The sequence below is a fragment of the Pleurodeles waltl genome, chromosome 2_2 (genome assembly GCF_031143425.1).
Source record: "Pleurodeles waltl isolate 20211129_DDA chromosome 2_2, aPleWal1.hap1.20221129, whole genome shotgun sequence".
Lineage (NCBI taxonomy): Eukaryota > Metazoa > Chordata > Amphibia > Caudata > Salamandridae > Pleurodeles > Pleurodeles waltl.
Window position 1 is genome coordinate 1,143,750,744 of NC_090439.1, and position 22,792 is coordinate 1,143,773,535.

General features: G+C 47.3%; 1 protein-coding gene across 1 annotated transcript in view; it reads left to right on the forward strand.

Annotated features, from left to right (window-relative positions):
* LOC138282976 (glutathione synthetase-like) overlaps positions 1-15,977 on the forward strand; it is a 309,854-nt gene extending 293,877 nt beyond the window's left edge. The window contains exon 12 of the mRNA XM_069221064.1: positions 15,676-15,977. Coding sequence (XP_069077165.1) covers positions 15,676-15,790 — 115 coding nt within the window. The 3' untranslated portion in view covers positions 15,791-15,977. The remainder of the gene's footprint in view (positions 1-15,675) is intronic.
* Positions 15,978-22,792: the final 6,815 nt, after the last annotated feature.

Below are 22,792 nucleotides of genomic sequence, written 5' to 3' on the forward strand. Positions count from 1 at the left end.
ACAAAACTTGTAATTCTCACTCGTGCGTAAACAGGGTTTACGCATGTCTTGGAATTAACCAACTCACTTGTAATCAGGCCCCAGTGACTACTGAGGCTCATGAGTTCCACCCTGTTTAGGGATTGTGGGGGGGAAATTGTTTTACAAGCTGCTAATACAGGCTGAAGCGAAAGACCTTCATAATCACATTTGAATTTCCCTATTCCTCCAGTGGTTGAAAGTGCTTTGGCATTTAGCAAATCATTTTGTGTAAACCAAGATAAACACTTGTTAAAAACCATACCTAAATACTTGTACTTGGGACCTTCCTCAACTCTAGTCTGCCCTATTGACCATACAAACCCAAACTACATTTTACCAAAAGCCATAACTTTTGTTTTATCAAAGTTGTTAGTTAATTTATTACTTTGACAATAGTTGTCTGTTGGGCCTGGCCCTCTCTGCAGGTTCGCCTTAAACTTTTTACCTTCACCCCTGCTATGTGTTTGGTGAAGTCATTTTTGTTGGCCTTAGGATTCTGTGTGTACTTAACCATTGCTAACCAGTGCTAACAAGATTATGCTCTGTCTTCTAAAGATGATAGAATTGGCTTATACCCAATTGGCACATTTAATTTATGTGTAAGCCCCTGATAAAGTGGTACTTCATTTTCTTTTCATAAATCTGTTTATTGGTATTTTTTTAATATTGTTGCATTTCAGTAAAGTATGGTGTGTTATATATATACCATCACACATTGATTAGCACATACGAAACGTATTGCTACAGCATATTGTACAGCATATACTTGTAGCTATTCAATTGTTAAGTTTGAGCATTGTGTTGGTTACAATCATCTTACAATGTTGTTTTTGCTGTTGGGCGCGTTTTATTACTTCTGGCTCACTGCGCGGCTGAAGTTTGGAAAGTCAGTAATGTGTCTAATGTCCATCGGCTAGTGCGCCATTGACGGTGCCAGTTGATTTAACATTGTTTCCGAATCAAATGTTCAGTTGAGAACATGTCTAGTAATGAGGCAGAGATTATGAAGTTTATATGTATAAAACTTTTAAATGGAAAGAAAATTAAAAAAAAAATATATATATATATAACGATAACATTGCCGTTAACAGACACTTGTACAGGTTTCACATATGCAAACATTAGCCAGTTAGGGTGGGGATCTCATCGTTACACATCTATTTGCTGATAGAGGGGCTGGGCCGGGTGCAAGGCAAGATGGATACTATCTCTTTGCTTCCCAGTATCAGGACGTATCTCAGTAACTTTCACGTTCAGTTCCCAAGTGTGGTGCATTGTCTCATCAGTGGACATCTGTTTGTGTTATTCTATTTCCTCCCCTGTTAGATGTACTCCCATGTTACGCAGTCGCAGCAGCATTCCCTCCCAGGTGGCAGACAGTGGAAATTGTCTCAACCCCAAGACTTCTTCCCGTGTGAGCACTGTGCCCTCAGCTCCCGCCCATACCTCGAGAGAGCGCCTCCAGGCCTGTATTGGTGGCGGATTCGGTGATTTCCACCTACGGGTCACTAATCGTTTTGCCACTATGAGTCCTAAATCCGTGAAGCGGACCTTCGCTCTGCGTTGCTTACTTCTGGGGAATAGTCCTAGAATGCATGCTTCCCATGTGAAGGGTATTTGTTGCGATATACAGTCAGACAAATTGTCAATTACCGCCCTCCAGTATGAGTCCAAGTCTGGACAGGACCATAGCATATGCAGCAAGTCTACTCTGATATCGCAGCATCTGGGACAAGCCGCGTCTCTGCGATTGAAGTATCTGTTCACATGGGCTGGGGTGAGGTAGGCTCTATGTACTATGTAGTATTGGATTAGGCGAAATCGAGAGTTGCGAGGCACATTGAGGTGGCCCGAGAGAGCAGATCTCCATCTTCCCACTGCTATTGAATCGCCGGTGTCTGCTTCTCATGCCATGCGTAGCGTTTCGCTTTCAAGGGCATTCTGGGTTCTCAGGGCATCTGCCAACCAGCTGATCAAGTGGCGCCTGCGACCCACCACCTGTAAATACTGAATCAGTGAGTAGGAGGCGCCACTGAGATGTCTCCCCATCTAGACCCCAGCGCCCTCAGCAATGAGCAATGTAGTAAGAACTGGCAGGGTGGTAATCCTATCTCTTGAAGCCTGGCAAAGGGAAGCAGCTGGGCTTCTTCATAGAGATCTCCTAGTGTGTATAATTCTATTTCGTGCCATGTGCGTAGTTCAGATTCTGAAGTGACTCTGGGGCCTCTTGGTGTGCCTAATAGTGCTAGGGCTGGTGCAAAAGGAATTATCGAGCTTGTGAGGCGGAGCGATCTGCGGAAGCATCTGTGGGCTACCCTAAGAAAGAGTTGGTGTGGGGTCTGCGCTCGTGTTAGTGGGTGAAATAGGTGTTGTATCTGTTGGAGTGACCATGGCCCACTCTCTGAAGCTGTGTCTGCGTGCTGAGCATCAGCTAGCCATCTGGCTATCCACTGAAGCTGGGCCGCCAGGTAGTAGTGCTCCAGATTAGGGACTGCTAGTCCGCCCTTATCCAGCGGTAGGTACAGTTTTTTAAGAGCAACTCTACAACGGCCACCATTCCAAATAAATTCTCTCAGTCCTGTTTCCAGTGCTCTGAAGAAGCCGGAAGGAACATAGGGCCTCATTCTGGCTTTCCCGCTGGGCTGGCGGGCGACCGCCAGAAGGCCGCCCGCCAGCCCAGCGGGAAACCCCTTCCCACGAGGAAGCCGGCTCCGAATGGAGCCGGCGGAGTGGGAAGGGTGCGACGGGTGCAGTAGCACCCGTCGCGAATTTCGGTGTCTGCTAAGCAGACACTGAAATTCAAAGTGGGGCCCTCTTACGGGGGCCCCTGCAGTGCCCATGCCATTGGCATGGGCACTGCAGGGGCCCCCAGGGGCCCCACGACACCCCTCACCGCCGTCCTGTTCCTGGCGGTCGGAACCGCCAGGAACAGGATGGCGGTGAGGGGGTCGGAATCCCCCATGGCGGCGCAGATGGGGGATTCCTCAGGGCAGCGGAAAACCGGCAGGACACCGCCGGTTTTCCTGTTCTGACCGCTGCCATACCGCCGCGGTCAGAATGCCCTGCGGAGCACCGCCAGCCTGTTGGCGGTGCTCCCGCCGACCCAGGCCCCGGCGATCACGCCGGGGTTAGAATGACCCCCATAGTGCGGGAGGTTAGAAAAAAAGTACAAGAACCGGGGTAAAACCACCATTTTCAGAAGTGCTATCCTGCCTGCTACTGACAGCGGTAGTGTCCTCCAAAATATCATTTGGGACTTGGCCGAGGATGCCGCCCTCGCAAGGTTACCCTCAAATGTATCTTTCTCGCTGTGGTATATACAAATACCCAGGTATCTAAATGTATGAGGTTGCCATGGGACAGGGCTCTCGGCCAATATAAGTTCTGGGTCCGTGAGTCCCGGGTCAAAGGGAAAGAGGCAGGATTTAGCCCAGTTTACTCTAAGGCCAGATATTGACGCAAACTGTTGTAGGAGCAGGCCGGCCTCGGGAGGGATCCGAGTAATATCTCGGAAGTATAGTAGAAGGTCGTCGGCGTATAACGACACTATGTGGAGGCCATCCCCTAGTGGGATTCCCCAGTTACTCCCCTCTTTACATAGGGCCGCCGCTAAGGGTTCCATAGCGAGTGAGAAGAAGTGGTGAAAGAGGGCAGCCTTGTCTCCTACCCCTGCGCACCTGGATCGGCTCCGATATCTCGGGTCCCAATCTAACTCATACTAATGGTCTGGTGTATAGTAATTTAATTAAACGAGTAAAGGATGGTCCTATGCCGAACTGCCGCAACACTTTGAACAAGTAGGGCCACTCCAGGGAGTCGAAAGCCTTTACCAGGTCTAGGACAAGGCAGCCTGCTCGGGGCAAGTCACGCTTTGCATATTCCATGACTCTGAATAACCTTCTGATGTTGTGGGAGGTGTCTCTGGCTGGGACAAACCCGTTTTGGTCCGGGTGTATCAGGCCCGGCACTGTTGGTGGGAGGCGTGTCACCAGCAGTTTGGCTACAATTTTATAATCAGTGTTTAGCATCGCCAGTGGTCTGTACGACCCCAAGTCCACTGGGTCCCTCCCGGATTTGGGAAGCGAGACCAGCAGTGCCACTCTTTGGGTGGTCGATAAATGGCCCTCCTGTTCTGCTCTCTCATACACACAGAGCAGCCTGGGTGCCAACTGCAGCGCAAAGGCCTTATAGAAGTCGACTGGGATCCCGTCTGGGCCCGGTGTTTTGCCGGACGCAAGTTCATGGATAATAGATCCAATCTCTTCCAGGTCGAGGGGTGTTTCGAGTGCCTCAGATTGATCGTCTTCTAATTGTGGAAGCTCCACTTTAGCAAGAAATTCTGCGCTGGTATCGCCTCCGGGAAGAGGTCTCGAGGCGTAGAGTGCTTCGTAATGTCTTGTAAATTCGGCTTGTATCTCCCTGGGTGCATACAGTATTTCCCTGGTCTGTGAGCGAATTTCCATTATAGGTTTCCTCTCACAGTCTCGTCTGACCAGCCAGGCTAAAAGCTTGCCTGCTTTGTCGGCTGATGCATGGGTTCTCGCAGAGGGTGCAGTGTAATTTAGACATCGTAGACGCTCCAGTAACGACAAGTGTTCTTCACGCACTGCCGGCAGTTCCAAGTCGTTAGTTTGATTATTGGCTGTTTCCCTCTCTGACTGTAACAGGACCTGTTCCACTCGGGTCAGCTCACGATCAACGGAGCGGCGCAGGCCACACTGGGTTCCCAAACAGTGCCCACGCACAAAGACCTTAAATGCATCCCATTCTACTAAACCAGACGAGGCCGTGCCGTCGTTTTGTTAAAAGAATTCTGTGATTACGGCGCTCAGTGACGCCCTGAAAGTAGCGTCTTCCAGTAGCTCCGGTCTTAGTCTCCATGTGGGAATGGCTGGACGTGGGGATCCCCAGCGTAGGCGCGCAATCATGGGGTTATGGTCGGAGGTTGTACACCCCAGATATTCCGAGTTCACCCCTACTGGGGCGAAACTCGTGGTGCAAAATATTCTATCTAGACGCACGTGTAGGGAGTGCGGGGCAGAGTAGAAGGAGTAAGTCCTGTCCGCCCTGTGTCGCTGTCTCCACACGTCTACTAATTGCCATTGCTGGGTCCAGTCCACCAGACCCCACGAAGCAGCTACCAGCAATGTGGGCAGCGGGGGAAAGGAGCGGTCTAATTCCACATCAAGCACACTGTTGTAGTCCCCCCCAGCAGCCACGGGAGGCTGCTCCAGCCCGCTAAGTGGTGTGATAGTTTATGTAGAAAGGCAGTTTGGTCTGTGTTTGAAGCATATATAGAGCCCAGTACAATCGTGTGTCCCGCGAGTCTTCCCTTGACTAGTACAAATCTACCCTGTGGGTCTACGATCTGCTCTTCCGCTACAAAGGGAGTGCCAGCTCTAATCGAAATGAGTGCACCCTTGGCATATGCCGATTGTCCCGTCGCACATAATTGCCCTCTCCAGCGTTGGCGCAATCGGGGAATCTCGGGGTTCGCTATGTGTGTCTCCTGTAAGATCGCTATGTGGACTGAGTGGCGTTTCAGGTAGGAGTAGATGGCATACCAGCGCTTGGGTGTGTGAATGCCTCTTACATTCCAGGTGATTACTGTGTATGTGGCCATGTTATAGGCATTGGGTTTCCTTTCGTGCCTCCCCTTCCCGCCCCCCTGTATAAGTGTCTCTTCTTTTTTTCCCCCCACTTCCCAACTGGCGACTAAGGATTTAGTAAGTGTCGACCGGCAATGATAAAACTTAACTAATGCCATCAGAGCAGACAAACAACAGGTCACCGCCCAAACATAACAACAAACCCAACAAAGTGTTGTCACACATCCATACATTGTGTGTCTCCGCAAGGGGGGAAGGCCGAGGTTACAGAAGGGAGTGAGTCAGCAGAGGGCTTCTTACCCGGTTGTGGCGGATAACAGAAGGAATAGAAGGGAACATAGGGGGGAGCCCCACTTCTCCCTGTCTTAAGAGACTACAGTGCTCAGGGCATGGTGTCGGGTAGTCTGGTGCACATATAGGGCCAGATGTAGGAAAAAATCAAATTGCGACTTGCAATTTGCGAGTCTGTGCGACTCGCAAATTGCAAGTCGCAATTTGACATGCAGAAAGGTGTCTGCAATATTTATGAGGTGGGTCGCAGTTTGCGACCCCATTGCGAGTATAGGCACTCGCTAACATGGAGGCCTGCTGACGTCAGCAGGCCTCCATGTTAGCGACCTGCCTTTTAAATAAAGGTGTTTTTTTTTTTTTTAAGTGCAGCCCGTTTTCCTCACAGGAAAACGAGCTGCATTTCAAAAAATTCCGAAACCTTTAGTTTCGGAATTTTCAGGGCAGGGAGTGGTCCCTTGGACCACTCCCTGCCCTGAAAAAATAATATGGGGTCCATTCACAAAGGGGAAGGGGTCCCATGGGGACCCCTTCCCGTTTGCGAATGGGTTACCATCCACTTCAAGTGGATGGTAACTGCGACTCCATTTGCGACCGCATATGCGGTCGCAAATGGAATTGCATACCATTGCGAATCGCAAATAGGAAGGGAACACCCCTTCCTAATTGCGATTCGGAAATGCATTTTGCGAGTCGGTCCCGACTCGCAAAATGCATTTCTGCATAGGAATCACGCATTTGCGAGTCGCAAACGGCAAATTTTGCCGTTTGCGACTCGCAAAGTGCTTCCTACATCTGGCCCATAGTTGCTTATGGGTTAATGCATGCATTCTGCAGTTAGAGCAGTGGCCTGCTCATCTCTCAAGTCACATCCATGCAAATACCGTTGGCTGGGAGGTTCTCGCTGTGTGTGGACTCTCAGTATTGTTCAAGATTTCCTTAAAGTTTGTCTGCAGTGGCCGGTGTCACAGGGGGGCCCCCCAGTGAGGTCCGACTCCGACAGGTGGTCCGGCGTGATAGGACGGTCACTGGCTGGGTGGGAGAGTTCCGTGTCCGACCCCGAGGGCAGAGGTGATGCACCCATCGTCGCAAAAGTGTTTATTGCTTCCCTTCTCTCCTGGATTAGCTGATCCAGGTCTGGAGCGCATTTCGTCGGTCCAGTGTGGGCTGCGCTCCATTTTTGGTCTCGTCTGGTTCGGCTGCGCCTGGGCTGGGGTGTCGGTCCAGTTCGTTCAGGTGCGCCTCCAGAGGATAGACCCGACGATTCAAGCCATTCCCATGCTGCCTCGGGTGGGGAAAAAATGTGTTTTGTCTTCCACCACAACTCGCAGTCTAGCGGGAAATAGCAAAGAGTAGCTTACGTTTCCAGGGCAAATAGGAGGCTCGGTCTCTTTGTACCATTAGGGTGTAATCTGAGAACAGCAGGATCTGCGCGTTGTCCACCTGGGGGGTCGGACTGGCTCTCACTGTTCGTAATATGATATCTCTATCTGCGTAGTGGAGAAGCCGGATGATGAATGGACGCGGGGCACTGCCTGGCGGTCTCGGTCGTGCCGGAATACGGTGTGCTCGCTTGACAGAGAAAAAGGGGGTAAGCTCGCCCTCAGGCACCAGCCCTTGCAACCAGTTCTCCGAGTAGGCCACCGGATCACGATTTTCGGTGCCCTCCGATAAGTTCACTACCCGAATGTTGTTTCTTCTGGAGCGGCCCTCTACGTTCTCAACTCGACGCTCCAGCTCGTGGCCCTGGCTTGTATATCTTCCATTCCAGTTTTCAGTTGGGTGGTCACAGGCGTTAGTTCGTTTACTGTGGCCTCAATCTCGTTGGTTTTTTCTGTTAACTTGCGATGGTCAGCGTGAATTAGAACAAGGTCGCTTGCCACTTTGTCTATCTTGGCTTCCAGCGACGTGCGGGCACATTCCAGCGAGTCTCCAATGCACTCTACTGCAGCGAGTACTGCGTCTAGTTTTTGGCTGTCTTGGATTGACGTGTCTTGTGGTTTCCCAATTCCAGCACCGGAGCGTAACCATCCCGTCCAAGCCATGTTCTAGTTCTTGAGGGGTCTCTACTCAGTCTCGGATCATCGATCTCCATTTTGTCGGGAACCACTTGTGTTCTGTACTTCGATCCGGCCCTGGTCGGGTCAGCAAGGGGGCCAGCGGGCAGCCTGCAGCCAGATCCAATCAGATCCACGCAGTTCGGTGTTAGGGCACACTTTCGATAGGCATCTTGGGCTCCATGCTGTAGGTTTCCCTCAATAGCCGGTCCAGCGGAAGGTTGCACCAGGTGTCAGCTCTTATGTGACGTGCTGTGTGCCTCCGGTTTCTAGCGCGTTTTGCAATCTTTAGCGAAGTCTTTGCTTGTCTGGGTGCCCTAGATGATTGGAGGGGGGGCCGGGCCTGCTTGTCTGAGGGTCGATGGGAGTCCCTCCATGACAGCACGAGCAGCCCAGTCGCACCGATTCTCCGGCACCTAATTCTCCACCATTGTGGTTCTTTATGGTGATGGTTGTGCCCCATAGAGCAGGGGTGCTCGATGTCGACGTAGGTGTGGATTAGGGTATCCTCTCGGGTTCAGTAGGGGTCCAGCTCCCTTCCTTTTAATGCACCTCCTGGGCCTCTCAACCAACAGTCCCAGTTACCAAGGGGGGAGCCCTCTCTGGTACGTGACCGCAGTCAGAGGTGGAGGAAGGGGACACCCAGCTCCCCTGATTTCCCCGTAGGTCCACCAGCGCTGCTTAGGTCCGCACGCAGTCTCTGTGGGAGGCCCGTGCAAGTCGCGGTCTCACCTGCTGATCGCCTCCGTGGGGGGCGCCGTCCCTGCTCCCCGGTTCGTGTTTGTCAGCAATCGGGGGGAGGAATTGAACAGGTCCTAGGTCCTCCACTCGGCCCAGGCCGCGCCGGTTGCTGCTTCCTTTTTAGCTTCTCCACATCGCAGCCCAGCTCCCTGATCCGGTCGCAGCTTGGCTCATCTGCCGCAGGCCTCTTCTTTTTCTTTTTTTTAAATATTTATTTCTTTTTTTTTTTTAATTATTATTATTATTATTTGTTTTACTTTTTTTTTCCTCCCCTTCTTTACCCCCGGTTCGTCCCACCTCGTGGCCCGATCCTCAGGTGTGGCCAGTGACCGAGGGGGAGATCCCGGGGAGCTCCAGATCAAGTGTGAGGCTTCAGGGGCCCAAGCCGCCTCTTCTTTTCAGGCCGCCCGACCTCGCGGCACAGCCTTTAGTTGCGGCTCGAGCGGTCACACCTCCACTCCACTGCCGCGCCTCCCCAGGTCGCAGCAGTCTTGGTTGCGGCCTGGGACGCCAGCTGGTTTCATCCGGCTGCGGCACCGCTTCGCCGCAGCCGGCACAGGGACTCTGCCCTCAGCCCCAGATGAGCTCCCGGGGTGCCAGGACCAGATTCGGCTTGTTGGGGAACGGATTGCCCCCCCCCCCCCGTTTCCCTCCAATTGAGCACTTCATCGGGTGCGGCGCGGAGCTCTAAAAGCTTGCGTCCGCCATGTTGAGTGGCTTGGCCACGCCCCCCTAAAGTGGTACTTCATGTATCCAGGGTCTTCAAATTAAATGACTGTAGTGGGCCTGCAGCACTTATTGTGCCACACTCTTAAGTAGCCTTACAAACATGTCTCAGGCCTGCCATTGCAGCCTGTATGTGCAGTTCTAAGCTGCCATTTTGACCTGGCAAAATAAACTTCTTGCCAGGCCAAACCTTCCTTTTTAATACATATGTCACCCCTGAGGTAGGCCCTACACAGCCCAGAGGGCAGGGTGCAGTGTATTCAAAACATTATACATGTTCCTTTAAGTTTTACATGTTCTGGTAGTGAAAAACTGCTAAATATGTTTTTCACTACTGAAAGGCCTACCTCTCCCACAGTATAACATTGGACGTACTTTATTACATTTAATAAGCTATACAGTTTGGATCCAGTATACAGTGAGTTTAGCTTCCAAAGATTTGTAGTTAAAGACACTCCTTAATTGTCAAGTCAGATTTTAATCACAATTCTGAAAATGGCACTTTTAGATAGATGGCATTTTCTAGTCCCAACCATATGGTGTATGATGTCTGTATCCACATGACTATGTGTAGTTGGCAGTTGGTCTTTATATATTGCTCCCATACAGTGAGACAAAGAGAAGCTAGGTTTTGGCATGATGGGTCACTCTGAGTTAACAAGGGGGGAGGAGCTCTCACCTACCACACTTGCACATCAAAAAGGCCTTGCCAAGCACTGTCACAAAAGGGTTTGACACTAGTCTATTGTGACCCCAGACAATCTGAGACCAGTGCAGGGAGGCAGGAAATTTCTAACATTTCTGGGGTGTGGAATCCTTTGGAAGCTTCTCCCATTTCAAAGTGGGTAACAGGTACAAATAGTGGACATCAGACAACAACTTTTCAGTACACTTCTGGACCTGTGGACTCTGCCAGGAAGAAGGACTGCTGTGCTGTTGAAGGGTCTGCCACTCATCTGGACTGCTACACTAAAGGACTGCTGCCCTGTTGTGCTGACCTACTGCTCTGCTGCCCTCTTGCCCAGGTGAGGACTAGACTTGCATCTCTAAACATTGGACTCAAAAGTGCCTCCAAAGGCTAGTTGACTGGCCTCCTGATCAGAAGATTCAGTGACATAACAGGCTTCCCACCACTTTGAACCCAACAACTGGACTTTGCCATCTGCGAGTCCTACTCTGCAAAGTGGTGTCACCCTAGTCCTAGAGCCTTGCAAGTGGCCATGAAGATGCTCTGCCAGCCCACGTGTGGATCCAACAGAACCAAAGCATCCCCTCTGCTGTGTACCGCAACTCTGAGCAGAACTGATGCCTCACCACTGCTGTATGGACTTTCCCATTGCATGGACTTCACATCACCATTGCAGCCTCATCATAACCACCACTACGAGTTGCATCCTTGACATAGACCCTTGCATCGCAAGTCTAACGTTGATGGCAGCCTCGATGATGAGGCAGGTCTCCACATTGAAAGCTCCTCAAATTCTTCGGAACCAGCTGGTGCACAACACATCCTCGATGCAGGATTTTGCTTTAGAAGCCCCCTCGTCTATGGCCTCTTTCACAATGTATAATGATGTATTGCAGCCTCGCAGCTCCTCGGAACCGACACTGCACAACACATCTCTGACCAGGACCCTGCATTGCTTTGGCTGCATGACGCATCCTTGATGCAGGACTGCACAATTCTTCACAACCAGGATTTAACGTACTCCTGTTCAGCGTGACTAACTGGGACCCTGTAGCTAGTCCACACTCCATCGTGGTCAGCCTAAACTTGTGACTTTGTCCCAGTCTAGCGTGACCAGATGTCCACAGTTGACCCTTTGTGCTTTTTGGGCTATTTTCACTTACATCTTTAAAATTGCTTGGCTCCGGGTTCTACAGTTTTTTTGTGTTTTGATCTTAAATTATCTATTAAAATGGACTCTATTTTTTTTTTTTTATTAGTGTAGGATTATTCCTGTGCTGTGTTCCCACTTTATTACTGTTTGAAGTGCTGCATAAATACTTTACACATAAGTTAAGCTTGACTGCTCTGTGCCAAGCTACCAGAGGGTTGAGCACAGGTTAATTTGGGGGTTGCTTGTGACTGCACCCTGACAAGGATTGTGGTTGCTGCTTGAATAGGGTGTCTGTGAGAAAACAGGGCTGATTGCAGAGGCCCCCTAACTTTTTTCCACAATTTTTCACATTTTGCTGGTGTTTTCCTGACTCTGATGGTGCCCTGGGTACTGTTGACAAGTCCCAGGGCCTGTGCTCTGTGTAAAATCAGTATGCAAACTAGGCTAATTATAATTGGCTAAGTCAACCTACCTATAAATCCCAAGCATATGTTAGGGCATGTAGGTTTAGGGACCCCAGCATAGGTAGTGCACCATAGGTGCACTGCTGAGGTGCCCAGTGTCATTTTAAAGGCAGGCCTGCCTTGCTGGCTGCTTCTAAATTAAAGTTACATGCAAATTTCGACTTTGGAATTAAAAGTAGTTCCAAAGCCTTAAACTACCTTATTTTTACAAATTAGTCACCCCTAAGGTGTGCCCTATGTGCCCCTAGGGCTGGGTGCCATGTAACTATAAGCAGGGACCTTATAAAAATAGTTTTATAAGCCCTGGTGAGGTAAAACAGCCAAATTAGTTTTTCCCTCATTGTAGTGAATTTTGAAAATCCCCTTAAGTTACAGATACTACAAGTTTGGTATCAAAATAATTGTTATAATAAATCCCACAACTTACAGTTATTTAATATAATTTGTTCAGGTAAAGAGTTTTAAACTTTACCTGAAAAGTTGCCAACTTCAGCCCTGCAGTCTTTTTGCTGCTTTGCTCTGATTGGCCAGCCTCTGGCAGCCTGGCCTGGCAGCGTTGATGAGGTGTGAAGTGGCCTGGCTCAACACAAAGATGTGCCTGGGGGAGGAGATCTCCCCTCAGCGATGGGGAAGCAGGAAGGGGGAGGGCTGCCAAACTGGTCTTCAAAGGCAGAGAAGGACATTTTGAGCAAACCAGCAACACTCTCACATCCTGCAAACCCAGACAATTAGGTGCCCCCTTGATTAGATTAGGAGAGGGGTGTGTTTAGGATTTTTAGCCATACCAGTGGGTGGACTCAGCCAGATGTAACCTCCAAAAATCACTTTCAGCCATGATAGATTTTTGAGGAAAGTTGCACCCTGGGATTGATTTTTGCCACACTTCCCAGGGAGTGGTCATCATAGGGGGGAAGGACCCTACCCCTGATTTGAGAGCCTGGACCCCCCAGTTTTTCACCCACGAGCAAGGATAAAACTGGTAGACCTGCACCCACACCTCAAATCCCTATCAGATTCCAACAAGGAAGAACTACAGAAGAAGAAGGACTTCCCTGCTGGACCCCTGACCTGCACCTGGCTCTGCACTCTGGAGGACTGCACCAGCTGCACACTTGGGCTTCACCACAAGAAGGACTTTGCCTGACTTCAACTGGTTCAAGGAGGGACTCCCTGTTTGCTACAGGTGAAGAATTGCTAACCAGAGTGCCCTGCACCAACTCCTGAAGAAACCAACCAGATGACCACTGCCCAGTGGCCAAAAAGGAGTTTGCACCAGGTGCATTCTGGGAGTTGTAGTCCCTACCCCCAAGGAGCATCTCAGAGCTTCTGGAACCTTGGGGTGAACTTTGGACCTCAAAAGAACCTTAAAAGAATATCTGGAAGAAGATCCAGAAGTTTGGAGAACTTTTGGATAAAAGCTCCATAGAGGGACTGACCCGCTGCAGCAACTCTAGTCGGCTTGCCTCAACCGTGACCCGGCCTTACTTGCAGGTTCATCCTGGTGAAGAAAATCTCCAAAAAAGAGACTAAGTCCGAACTTAGGAAGTTGACCGGAACCTCCCAGCCAGCATATCCAAAGAGGGCTCCAAGGACGTCAGATCAAGATTCAGGTTTGCCCCGGTCGAAAGGATTTTCACCTTGAAAAAACAACTAAGTGCGAAGGTAAAAATCTCCACCAAGGGCTCCTGCGACGCGTATCTGAGGAAGAGTTCCAGGAGGTCTGATTGGACTGGCAGGTTCGTCCCGCTGAAGAAGATCTCCAGAAAAAAACGACTAAGTACTAAGGTTAACTTTTGACCGAGGCAACCCGCTGGCTGTAGCCGAACCAGGCTCCATCGCGGTCGGCCTTAAACTTTGACTTTGCCATGGGTCGAGGTGCGACCAGATGACCAGATTGGTGCTTTTTGTTTCTATGAGCTAGAAAGCAATAGTTCTTTAAAAATTCATATCTCCGGTTCCCCTTATTGGATTTTATTTGTTTTGGTGTCGTTTTAAAGCTACAAATATTTCCTATTTTTATAAATTGATTTTGGATTTTTAAACTGTTTCCTGTGTTTTATTTAATTACTGTTTTGTGATATTTGAATGCTTTACGCTTTGTCTCCTAAGTTAAGCCTTGTCACTCGTTGCCAAGCTACCAAGGGTTGAGCTAGGTTTAATTTACTGAGACCTAACTGGACCTAAGTGGAGGTTAGTGGCCTATTGCTAAGTGTAGGTACTTACCTGCCTTACCAATAACCCATTTTCCAACAGCGTCACCCCCCCTCAAGCAGTTACCCAATTTCTTACATTATCAATTCTGCAAATCTTCATTTATGGCCAACTTTGGCCCTATCTATTATTAGATGGTTGTCAGCAAAGAGAGGACAAGTGACATGAAAATCCCCCATTTTGCATCTAGTTATTTTTCATTCTTTTTTAATGTTTGTGTGTACTTTCTCTAGAGCCTCAAACGCTTGGCAGGCCAATGTACAAAAGATGTTTGTGATCACAAAACCTGTGATGTTTGTGAGCACAAAAAACCTTCTCACAATGTACACAACCACTTTTTACCAGCCAAGAAGGTATTTTCATGTCATAAGGTTTTGCAACCCTTTCCTAATTGCAAACAGGAGAGGTCGTGAAAGAACCCTTCGCCTCCTCTTTACAAGTCATTCCCTCATGTACAGTTGAAAACCATTAAAGTTGTGGTGGTAACTATTGAAGCTGGGGTGGTGACTGATTTGTATATTTGGGATGGTTTCTGATTGGGACAGCTTCCCATTTTTAAATCATGTCTGAAGGCCTCAAGGGAGCAGGGAATGGTCCAGAGGAACTCCGCCTGCTATCCCTGAGGTGTTCCAGAATGTAAAATTTGTTGTAACTGCAGCACCTGCCTCTTTAATGGACACAGGCTTCTAAATGTTTCCTTTTTGTGAAAGCAAATGCAGGGATGGTGGTTTGTTTTGCTTTGAAAGTCACCATCTCTACATGCAGTTTTTCACAAAGGGGGGCAAAATGAAACTTGGATAAATATATGCGACCAATTAGTACATAGGTTATGTCATAGATTAAATACATGTTTGCAAAATAGTTGGTGAGCAATTTTCATATCCTTGGTTTGTGTAAAGGGAAAGTATATCAGGTCTTAAAACCTTAGCTACCTTGGTTGGGATTACTTCAGGACAGTGGCAACTAACCTCTTTGCTAAGTTTGGGTAAGTAGATAGTGTGGGAGTGGTTTGCGATGGTGGCGGTGTGTTGAGAGAGAGAAAGCAAGAGGTGAAAGAGGATGATGGGAGAAGGGAAGGATGTAGACAGTGGCACTGGAACTAGGGGTGCAGAAGGTGCTGCAGCACAGCCATTAAACTTGAAATAGTTTAGGTTTTTCACCTGGCACATATTCCCTTTACCTTTAGTGAGGTGATTTTACTACCCAGCTCCCAATTCTGAAAATTGTTCCAGAACCAGTGGATGGAAGCAATAATGGAAGTCCATGCCATGACCAGTGAAGTATCTCACCTAGAATGTCTGGCAGAGATCCTGCCTGTAGTAAGGCCGGGTGTTGTTTCTCCTCCCTGTCTGGCTTGGCTAGATCCTAAACACATTTACACAATACTGTGGATTAGTATATTGCTGTACTACTCAGCTCAGGAAGAGATGATGTTGCACCATCCATCCAACCTCCACTCTATGAGAAGCCCACCAATGAGGAAGCAATCATTCTGAAGTAGTAGACTTAGCAGAAAGGGGATGAATAACATATTTCCATGTGAAGATGGTTCCTCTTAGTGCTTCGCTCTATGAAACGGTCTGGGCAGCTGTTCTTCACCTCGCCTGATGGGAAATTGACAATGATGACTTGTAAAGTGAAAGAAGTTGGACAAGAGTCCAAGAATGCATTAAAGGATTTAAACCAGAGATTTAAGTTTGGTTTTCTTCTTTTCTAGGCACGGTGCAGACATGATTCTCAATGAACAGGTTGGACACATCCTTCGTACAATGGCGATGGAGCAGGTGGAGGGGAATGCAGAAGGGTTCATGGATATGCCTTACTTGGTGTGAAGAGTGATAAGGAAAATTAGTGTGGTCAAGTGGTCACAAAATTGTGGGTACAACCATGAGTTTTCACCAAAATTGGGACTGCAGTAAATAAATGTTTGTGAATAATGTATTTTAATGGGAATCTTTGGATGACAGTCAGATCTTGGAATGTGAGATAACATGCACAATGAGTATGATGTTATTGCATAACGCCTATTAAAATGTGCCTTAATCACACCTTGTTGTTGGTATGCATTTCAGAGGTTTCCATTTCTGAACAGCAGCTTTAGCTGGTCTAAATGTGTAGAAGGCACTTCTTCACAGCGTCCCTAGTAGTGAAGCAGGCAGATGTGGGGGGTATATCAGATTTAATAGACTGGGACCTCTTGCCTTTATTGATTGTAGACAAAATGCACTCACATTCTGCGCATTCATCTAAAAAGGAAGTGAAACCAGTGCCCCTGGTGGGGATATTTTCAGAACTCAAGTAACAATATTGTACTTCTTTCCCTGGAGAGTTTTGAATTGCCCCAGTCCAACCTTGGATTCTGGAGGTTTCAGCATCCAGTCACTGAGTGCCTTCCAGTAATCAAACCAGTTCCACTGGCCCCAACTCTCCCCACGCGTGAGAGGACTCTCAGGGGGGCCACCTTGAGGGCGACCCAGACCTGCGCTCCGTTGCTGCATTTCTGTTGGATGCAAATCTATCCCAAATTAATCCTGTTTTTGATAGGTAGCTTTTGTAATGCCCTCTGGGGTTAGTCTAGTTCTTTTTGGCATTGGGCAAGTCTCTCATAGGCCATCCCAAAATGTTAGACTAATGTTTCTAAGCTTAACCTAGTAGAGATATACCTTAGAAGATGCAGTCGTGCAGCACTGAGCCCACCTTGGCCCCATCCAGAATGGCCCTCACTTACACACGGAGCACACTGAGCACGAGTCACAGGGAGTCAATATACAGAGTCACTACTAAGGTGGTAAGTTGTTTTAATTACAAAGAACTCAGGTTGATGCAGCTTTCGAAAGTGAAAACTCAGAGATCTCTAGCCTGTTGGTTACCATGGCACGCCGAAGTGATGAAAAAGGGAAGATGCAGTGTATCCCTAGAAATCCCTGGATTTAGGTGCTTGGAAGTGGCATTAGGAGTGTGCATGAGAGAGAGGCGATGCACAAAGAAACCAGGAATAATAGTTCTCTGTTGCTGAATATCATTGTGTTTCTGTAAAAAAAATGTAAGTCTGTTACAAAACATTGCCTGCACAGTGGGCAAAAATGTGGAATACAGGTGAAGCGATGCCTATGTGATACACTGCGGTCTGGTCCACCAAACCCTGGTCCACCATGGAAACACTATAAATCATATTTCAAGTACTATTATAGGACAGCATTCTCATCCCGCTTCCTTTACACTTAGCAGCCCTTTAATATACATATGTGGCAAAAATACAATACCATATTAACTGATGCTGTCACATGCCCCAGTACTGCCATCATATGTCGGCATGTAAAACACCAACGCCTTGCCAGTTTTCACAATGCCCAGGGTACAAAGTGCAGTATACATATTTCTACAGTTTTTAATACCTGTAAATGTTGCAGCTTAGCTTGTGTGTCAAAGCATTTCTTTGCAGGCCACACCTGGCCACAGTTCAATTCAGGGAAACCTATCCCATTTTTCTGATGGAAAGCGCACATTGAGAACATGGCTATCAGTTTCAGATTTACAGGTGAGGATCCCTCCCCGAGATAAGCTTCTGCCCGGAAAGTCTTTAAGGGCGATATGTATAAAGCCACTTTTAAGGGTCCCAAACAATCAGGCCATGTGTGTCCATAAAAAAGTTATTGAAATGTACAAAAGCCCCAGCAGGCCACCATCCCTGTGATGACTGCAATTCCTAAAGGGTCACAAACTGCAACCCTACCTCATTAATATTCATGATGTAGATTGATTTGCGACACACCAGGAATTGCAAAATGAAACTGAATGCGTTTCATACATTAATAATAGCAATTTCCTAATTGCAATTTGCAGAAAATTGCAATTGAACAATAGCTGGCCTAAAATTTGGACACATGGCCCTAAGGCTCTGGCTCTTGCTGCTGAGTGAGCAATTAAGCAGTAAACAGTGACTGGTCAGAGAGTGGTGCGCCGGTCCGCTCTGAACCCCTATCTTCTTATTTAATGAGGAGCAATTTGGTGAATCTAGAAAGCTGCTGCTTGAAAGGGATCCATAGCCTCACACACTCCACGTACAATACTCTGCTTCCTTTTAGCTAGGTTTGTGTTTTAGAAATACCACATGCATAAAAACATACACCACATCTATACCTTAATCTTATTATTATTTGTTAAGAGCCCGTACTGCAAGAAAGTATTTTGGGAGTATGGACCTTTAAGAGTAAAAGGTGAAGGTAAAATGCTCAACAGAATTGAAGTGTGTTTACAGCACGCATTAAGCTCAACTAGGACAAAATATATTTTATGTGACTGTTACAGCATTTTTCAAAGTATGTTCAAAATGTGCAAATATTGTGTGAATTTTTTTTAATGTTTGATTTAATGATGCATATAGTCGTAACTGATGAACTGATAAAGTTGCACCTGAAATGTGTTACCCAGGTCACTTAGAAGTGTAGATAATGATACGACTAGTTATGCCACATTTGTGTGTAATACGCCTTTTTTTTTTATGGATGCAGTTTCTAATGTTCTGATCAATTTCTTCTGCTTATTTCCTCCTCTCAATGAGTGTCCTGCAGCAAAGCCATCTCTCCCTGTTTCCATGAAGTAAATGACCTCATTATACTACTTGTTGGACTTTTTTGCTTATGCAAGGTCATCCCCAATCTTTTTGCCTCCTGCTTTTTTCTGACCTGTTGCTGTTGGTTTTTGAACTCTGAGCGCTTTACCACTGCTAACCAGTGCTAAAGTGCATATGCTCTCTGTATAAATTGTATTGTTGATTGGTTTATCCATGATTGGCATATTTGATTTACTAGTAAGTCCCTATTAAAGTGTACTGGAGGTGCCAGGGCCTGTAAATCAAATGCTACTAGTGGGCCTGCAGCACTGGTTGTGCCACCCACACAAGTAACCCTGTAATCATGTCTCAGACCTGCCATTGCAGTGTCTGTGTGTGCAGTTTTAACTGTAAATTCGACTTGGTAAGTGTACCCACTTGCCAGGCCTAAACCTTCCCTTTTCTTACATGTCAGACACCCCTAAGGTAGGCCCTAGGTAGCCCCAAGGGCAGGGTACAGTGTATGGTTAAAGTAGGACATATAGTAATGTTTTTTATATGTCCTGACAGTGAAATATTGCTAAATATGTTTTTCACTGTTGCAAGGCCTGTCTCCCTCATAGGTTAACATGGGGGCTACCTTTAAATATGATTAAAGAGTAGATTCCCTTTGGGAGCGGATAGACATGTCGAGTTTGGGGTCTCTGAGCTCACAATTTAAAAATTCATCTGTTAGTAAAGTTGATTTTAAGATTGCATGTTTGAAAATGCCACTTTCAGAAAGTGAGCATTTTCTTGCTTATACCATTTCTGTGACTCTGCCTATTTGTGGATTCCCTGTCTGGGTCAGTTTGACAGTTGGGCTGGTTGCACCTCACACTAGACAGTGACACAAAGGGAGCTGGGGTGTAGCCTGCATATCCTGATGAGCCATCTGTGCTGGGAGGGAGGGGAGGAGTGGTCACTCACACCTGAAAGGGCTGTGCCTGCCCTCACACAATGCAGTCTCCGACCCCCTGGTGAGTTTCTGGGGCCTAGCCTGGGCAAGGCAGGATTTCACATTCAAAAGAGACTTTACTTTGAAGTAGGCCTACTTCAAAGGATAAATTGGGTATAAGAAGGGCACCCAAAACCACAGACTTTAGATCACTTCTGGAAACAAGTGGAACCTCTGCCTGGAGAAGAGCTGAGGAAGAAGAGCTGCCTTGCCTGTGACTGTGGTTTGTGGAGCACTCCTGCAGTTGCTGCTTCTGCCAGAGTAAGAGGGCAAAGACTGGACTTTGTGTGCCTTCCATCTTGTGAAGAAATCTCCAAGGGCTTGATTTAGAGCTTGCCTCCTGTTGTTTGAAGTCTCAGGGACAGCAAAGACTTCTCTCTGCCAGCACCTGGAGTCTCTCGAGAGACTCCTGCTCTGACAAGTGGTGCCCTATCCAGTCCCTGGGCCCTTGAATGGAAAGCTGGTGGAAATCCAAGGAAATCGACTTCGGATGACTTCGGGCCCATGCCGCTGCTGAATCTGGTGATGTCGCCTGCAACCGACTCTGTGATCTTCGCTGGAACGCAATGACCTGCGTAGGCCCAATGCCGCTGAAGCCCCGCTGAAGTCCGCGACTCCGTGGAAGTCACTGCACCACATCGTGACCAGCGCCGCTCGAAGTGCGCGGATTCAACATTTCGCACAGACGCCACGATCCCCGACTTCGCACATCGACTTGTTCTCACTCTTCACCAAAGATACTGTACTTGGGGGGTCTACATGACTCCATGTCCAGCGCCGCTGGTGTCGGCTTGTTGGGAACGACTCCGTCATGACGCCGTGTTAACACCTCATCGAAGCATTTTGTGTTTCTAAGCGCTATTTTTTAGTTTAATCTTTAAAAGTTCATAACTTGACTTGTGTATGTCGGATTTTTGTCTTTTTGGTCTTGTTTTGTTTAGATAAATATTTCCTATTTTTCTAAACTGGTGTCGTGTCATTTTGTAGTGTTTTCATTGAGTTACTGTGTGTGTTGGTACAAATACTTTACACCTAGCACTCTGAAGTTAAGCCTACTGCTCTGCCAAGCTACCAAGGGGGTAAGCAGGGGTTAGCTGAGGGTGATTCTCTTTTACCCTGACTAGAGTGAGGGTCCTTGCTTGGACAGGGAGTAACCTGACTGCCAACCAAAGACCCCATTTCTAACACTACTGATATACCATGTCTTGTTATAAAGCGTGTATTGTGAACGAGGCTTCCATGATGTACCTAAAGCATAATCTTCAAGGACTTCTGCTGAAAGTTATGCAGAAGACATGCTAGTTTTGTGAGCCATTGTTTAAGAAATGTTTCATTTGTATTATACATCTCTGGAGAGCAGTTGCTGAACAATGGAAAATTTCTCTTACCTGAGGAAATGGGTTCGTGTTAAATAATTACGTAGTTTGTAATTATTACATTGCTGGTTCTTATTTGCCAAATGCGACCCTAACCACGATCATACTATTTGAATTTGCAGAATCTATTAATAGTTTGTGTCATTTTCCTATACAGCCTCTGGACTTCTGTGTTATGGAGGATTTTATTTGCCATTCTCTTGTAGGCGGCCTGAAATGCTGTCAGTGGCGTTCATGAGTCTGACCAGTGCTTATTTTGTAAATAAAAACACGTCAGTGCCCAAGGCCCTCCTCTTAACCATGCGGCTGCTGCTTTTAAATGTGTGAGCACTGAATACTGAGGCAGCATTATCCTGAAGCCATCTCCGGCCTCTTTAATCCATTTACAGCTACTCCCTGCCCCTTCAGCTCACTCTTGCAGCTTTCTGCTTTCTCCCTTTGTGACGCTTGTTTCTCTTCCTTCGTCTTTCCCAAATGAGTCTTTTGCTCACAGTAAATGCTTCAGGCAGAAAAATAAGTGCTGGTGCTCTGCACGGGAAACAACCAGTACAAATTAAGCACTGAGTCTGACACTTCACATTTTTTGCTTAGAATATGCCTAATTAGGGGTTTTATCTATACTTAGGTACCTAAGCCTTCATGGCCATTCATGCATTTCCCAGAAACTCGCTAGTCTATGATAAATATTTGTTTTTGTCTGTTTTTGATCTAGAAGTGTCTAAAATTTAATTCAATTTAACTCTGTAAATTGTGATTTCACTGATGAAGAGTCACTAACCACGAGATCATCGGGGGAGTTTGGAGCCAAATTATTCTGGTAAGACTTTTGGGGTGACCAAAAATTGGGGTTCAGATGATTATTGGGGTTAGGCTCCCACAAAGTACGGATGATTATTAAAGTTCTGAGGACCATGGAAAAATAAGGCCCAACCCCCAGATGTGCAATTTGTGGAACATGGTATAGTATACAGCTTTTGTAGGTTAGAGCAGAACCTCCTTGTGGAATTGTAATTAAAAAATGAAAAGTAGAGTGGGGAAGTTTGTGACTAATAATACACTTAAGGGGAGGTTCATCAAAAAGTCACACAATGCAATGCAGCAAGAAAAGTTGCTGGTCTGCGTTGCATGACAGGGAGAGAGCAGAAATATGCCATATCTACTGAGATATGATGCACTCCTGGTCTCTCCCTGCACTGATTGCTGCCTTGCGCCAGTGAAGGCACACTTGCTTGTGTTACAGGCAGGAAGTTTTTTGTGCGGGAAGGGACACCTTCCTGCACAAAAACAATTTATTGAGGCTTATTCCTCTTTCTACAGCAGCACACATAGAAAGAGGAAATAACAAGGAGAAATAAAGACATTTCTCCTCATTGTGGGCCTGATTACAACTTTGGCGGAGGGGGTTAATTCATCCCAAATGTGACGGATATCCCGCTCCCGTATTACGAGTCCATTATATCCTATGGAACTCGTAATATGGCAGGCGGGATATCCGTCACATTTGGGACAGATTAACCCCCTCCGACAAAGTTGTAATCAGGCTCTATGTCTTCGTTGGGAATGTGTACCATTTTGACACAATCTCAGGTTTGCTGACCTTAGTAAATATGGGATTACATCAAACTATGGGTGGACGCATGTGCATTTCACTACCTTGCGTTACTCTGGATTTACTAAACCACAGAGTCACTCAAGGCAGCTTGCGTTGGCGTAGTGTATCTCTCTAGAGGGCTTGCGTTGCCCTGGAGTCACCTTGTGTGACACAAGAGCCACGCAAACCCTTTGTAAATCTGGGCCTCAGCGCACGAAGAGTGTCTTAAAAATAATTACTTTTGGTAGCCAGTGTAATTGCCCGATTGCCTGACTAAGGGTATCACATTTTACTCAATGAAGAGTCCGATAACCCCAA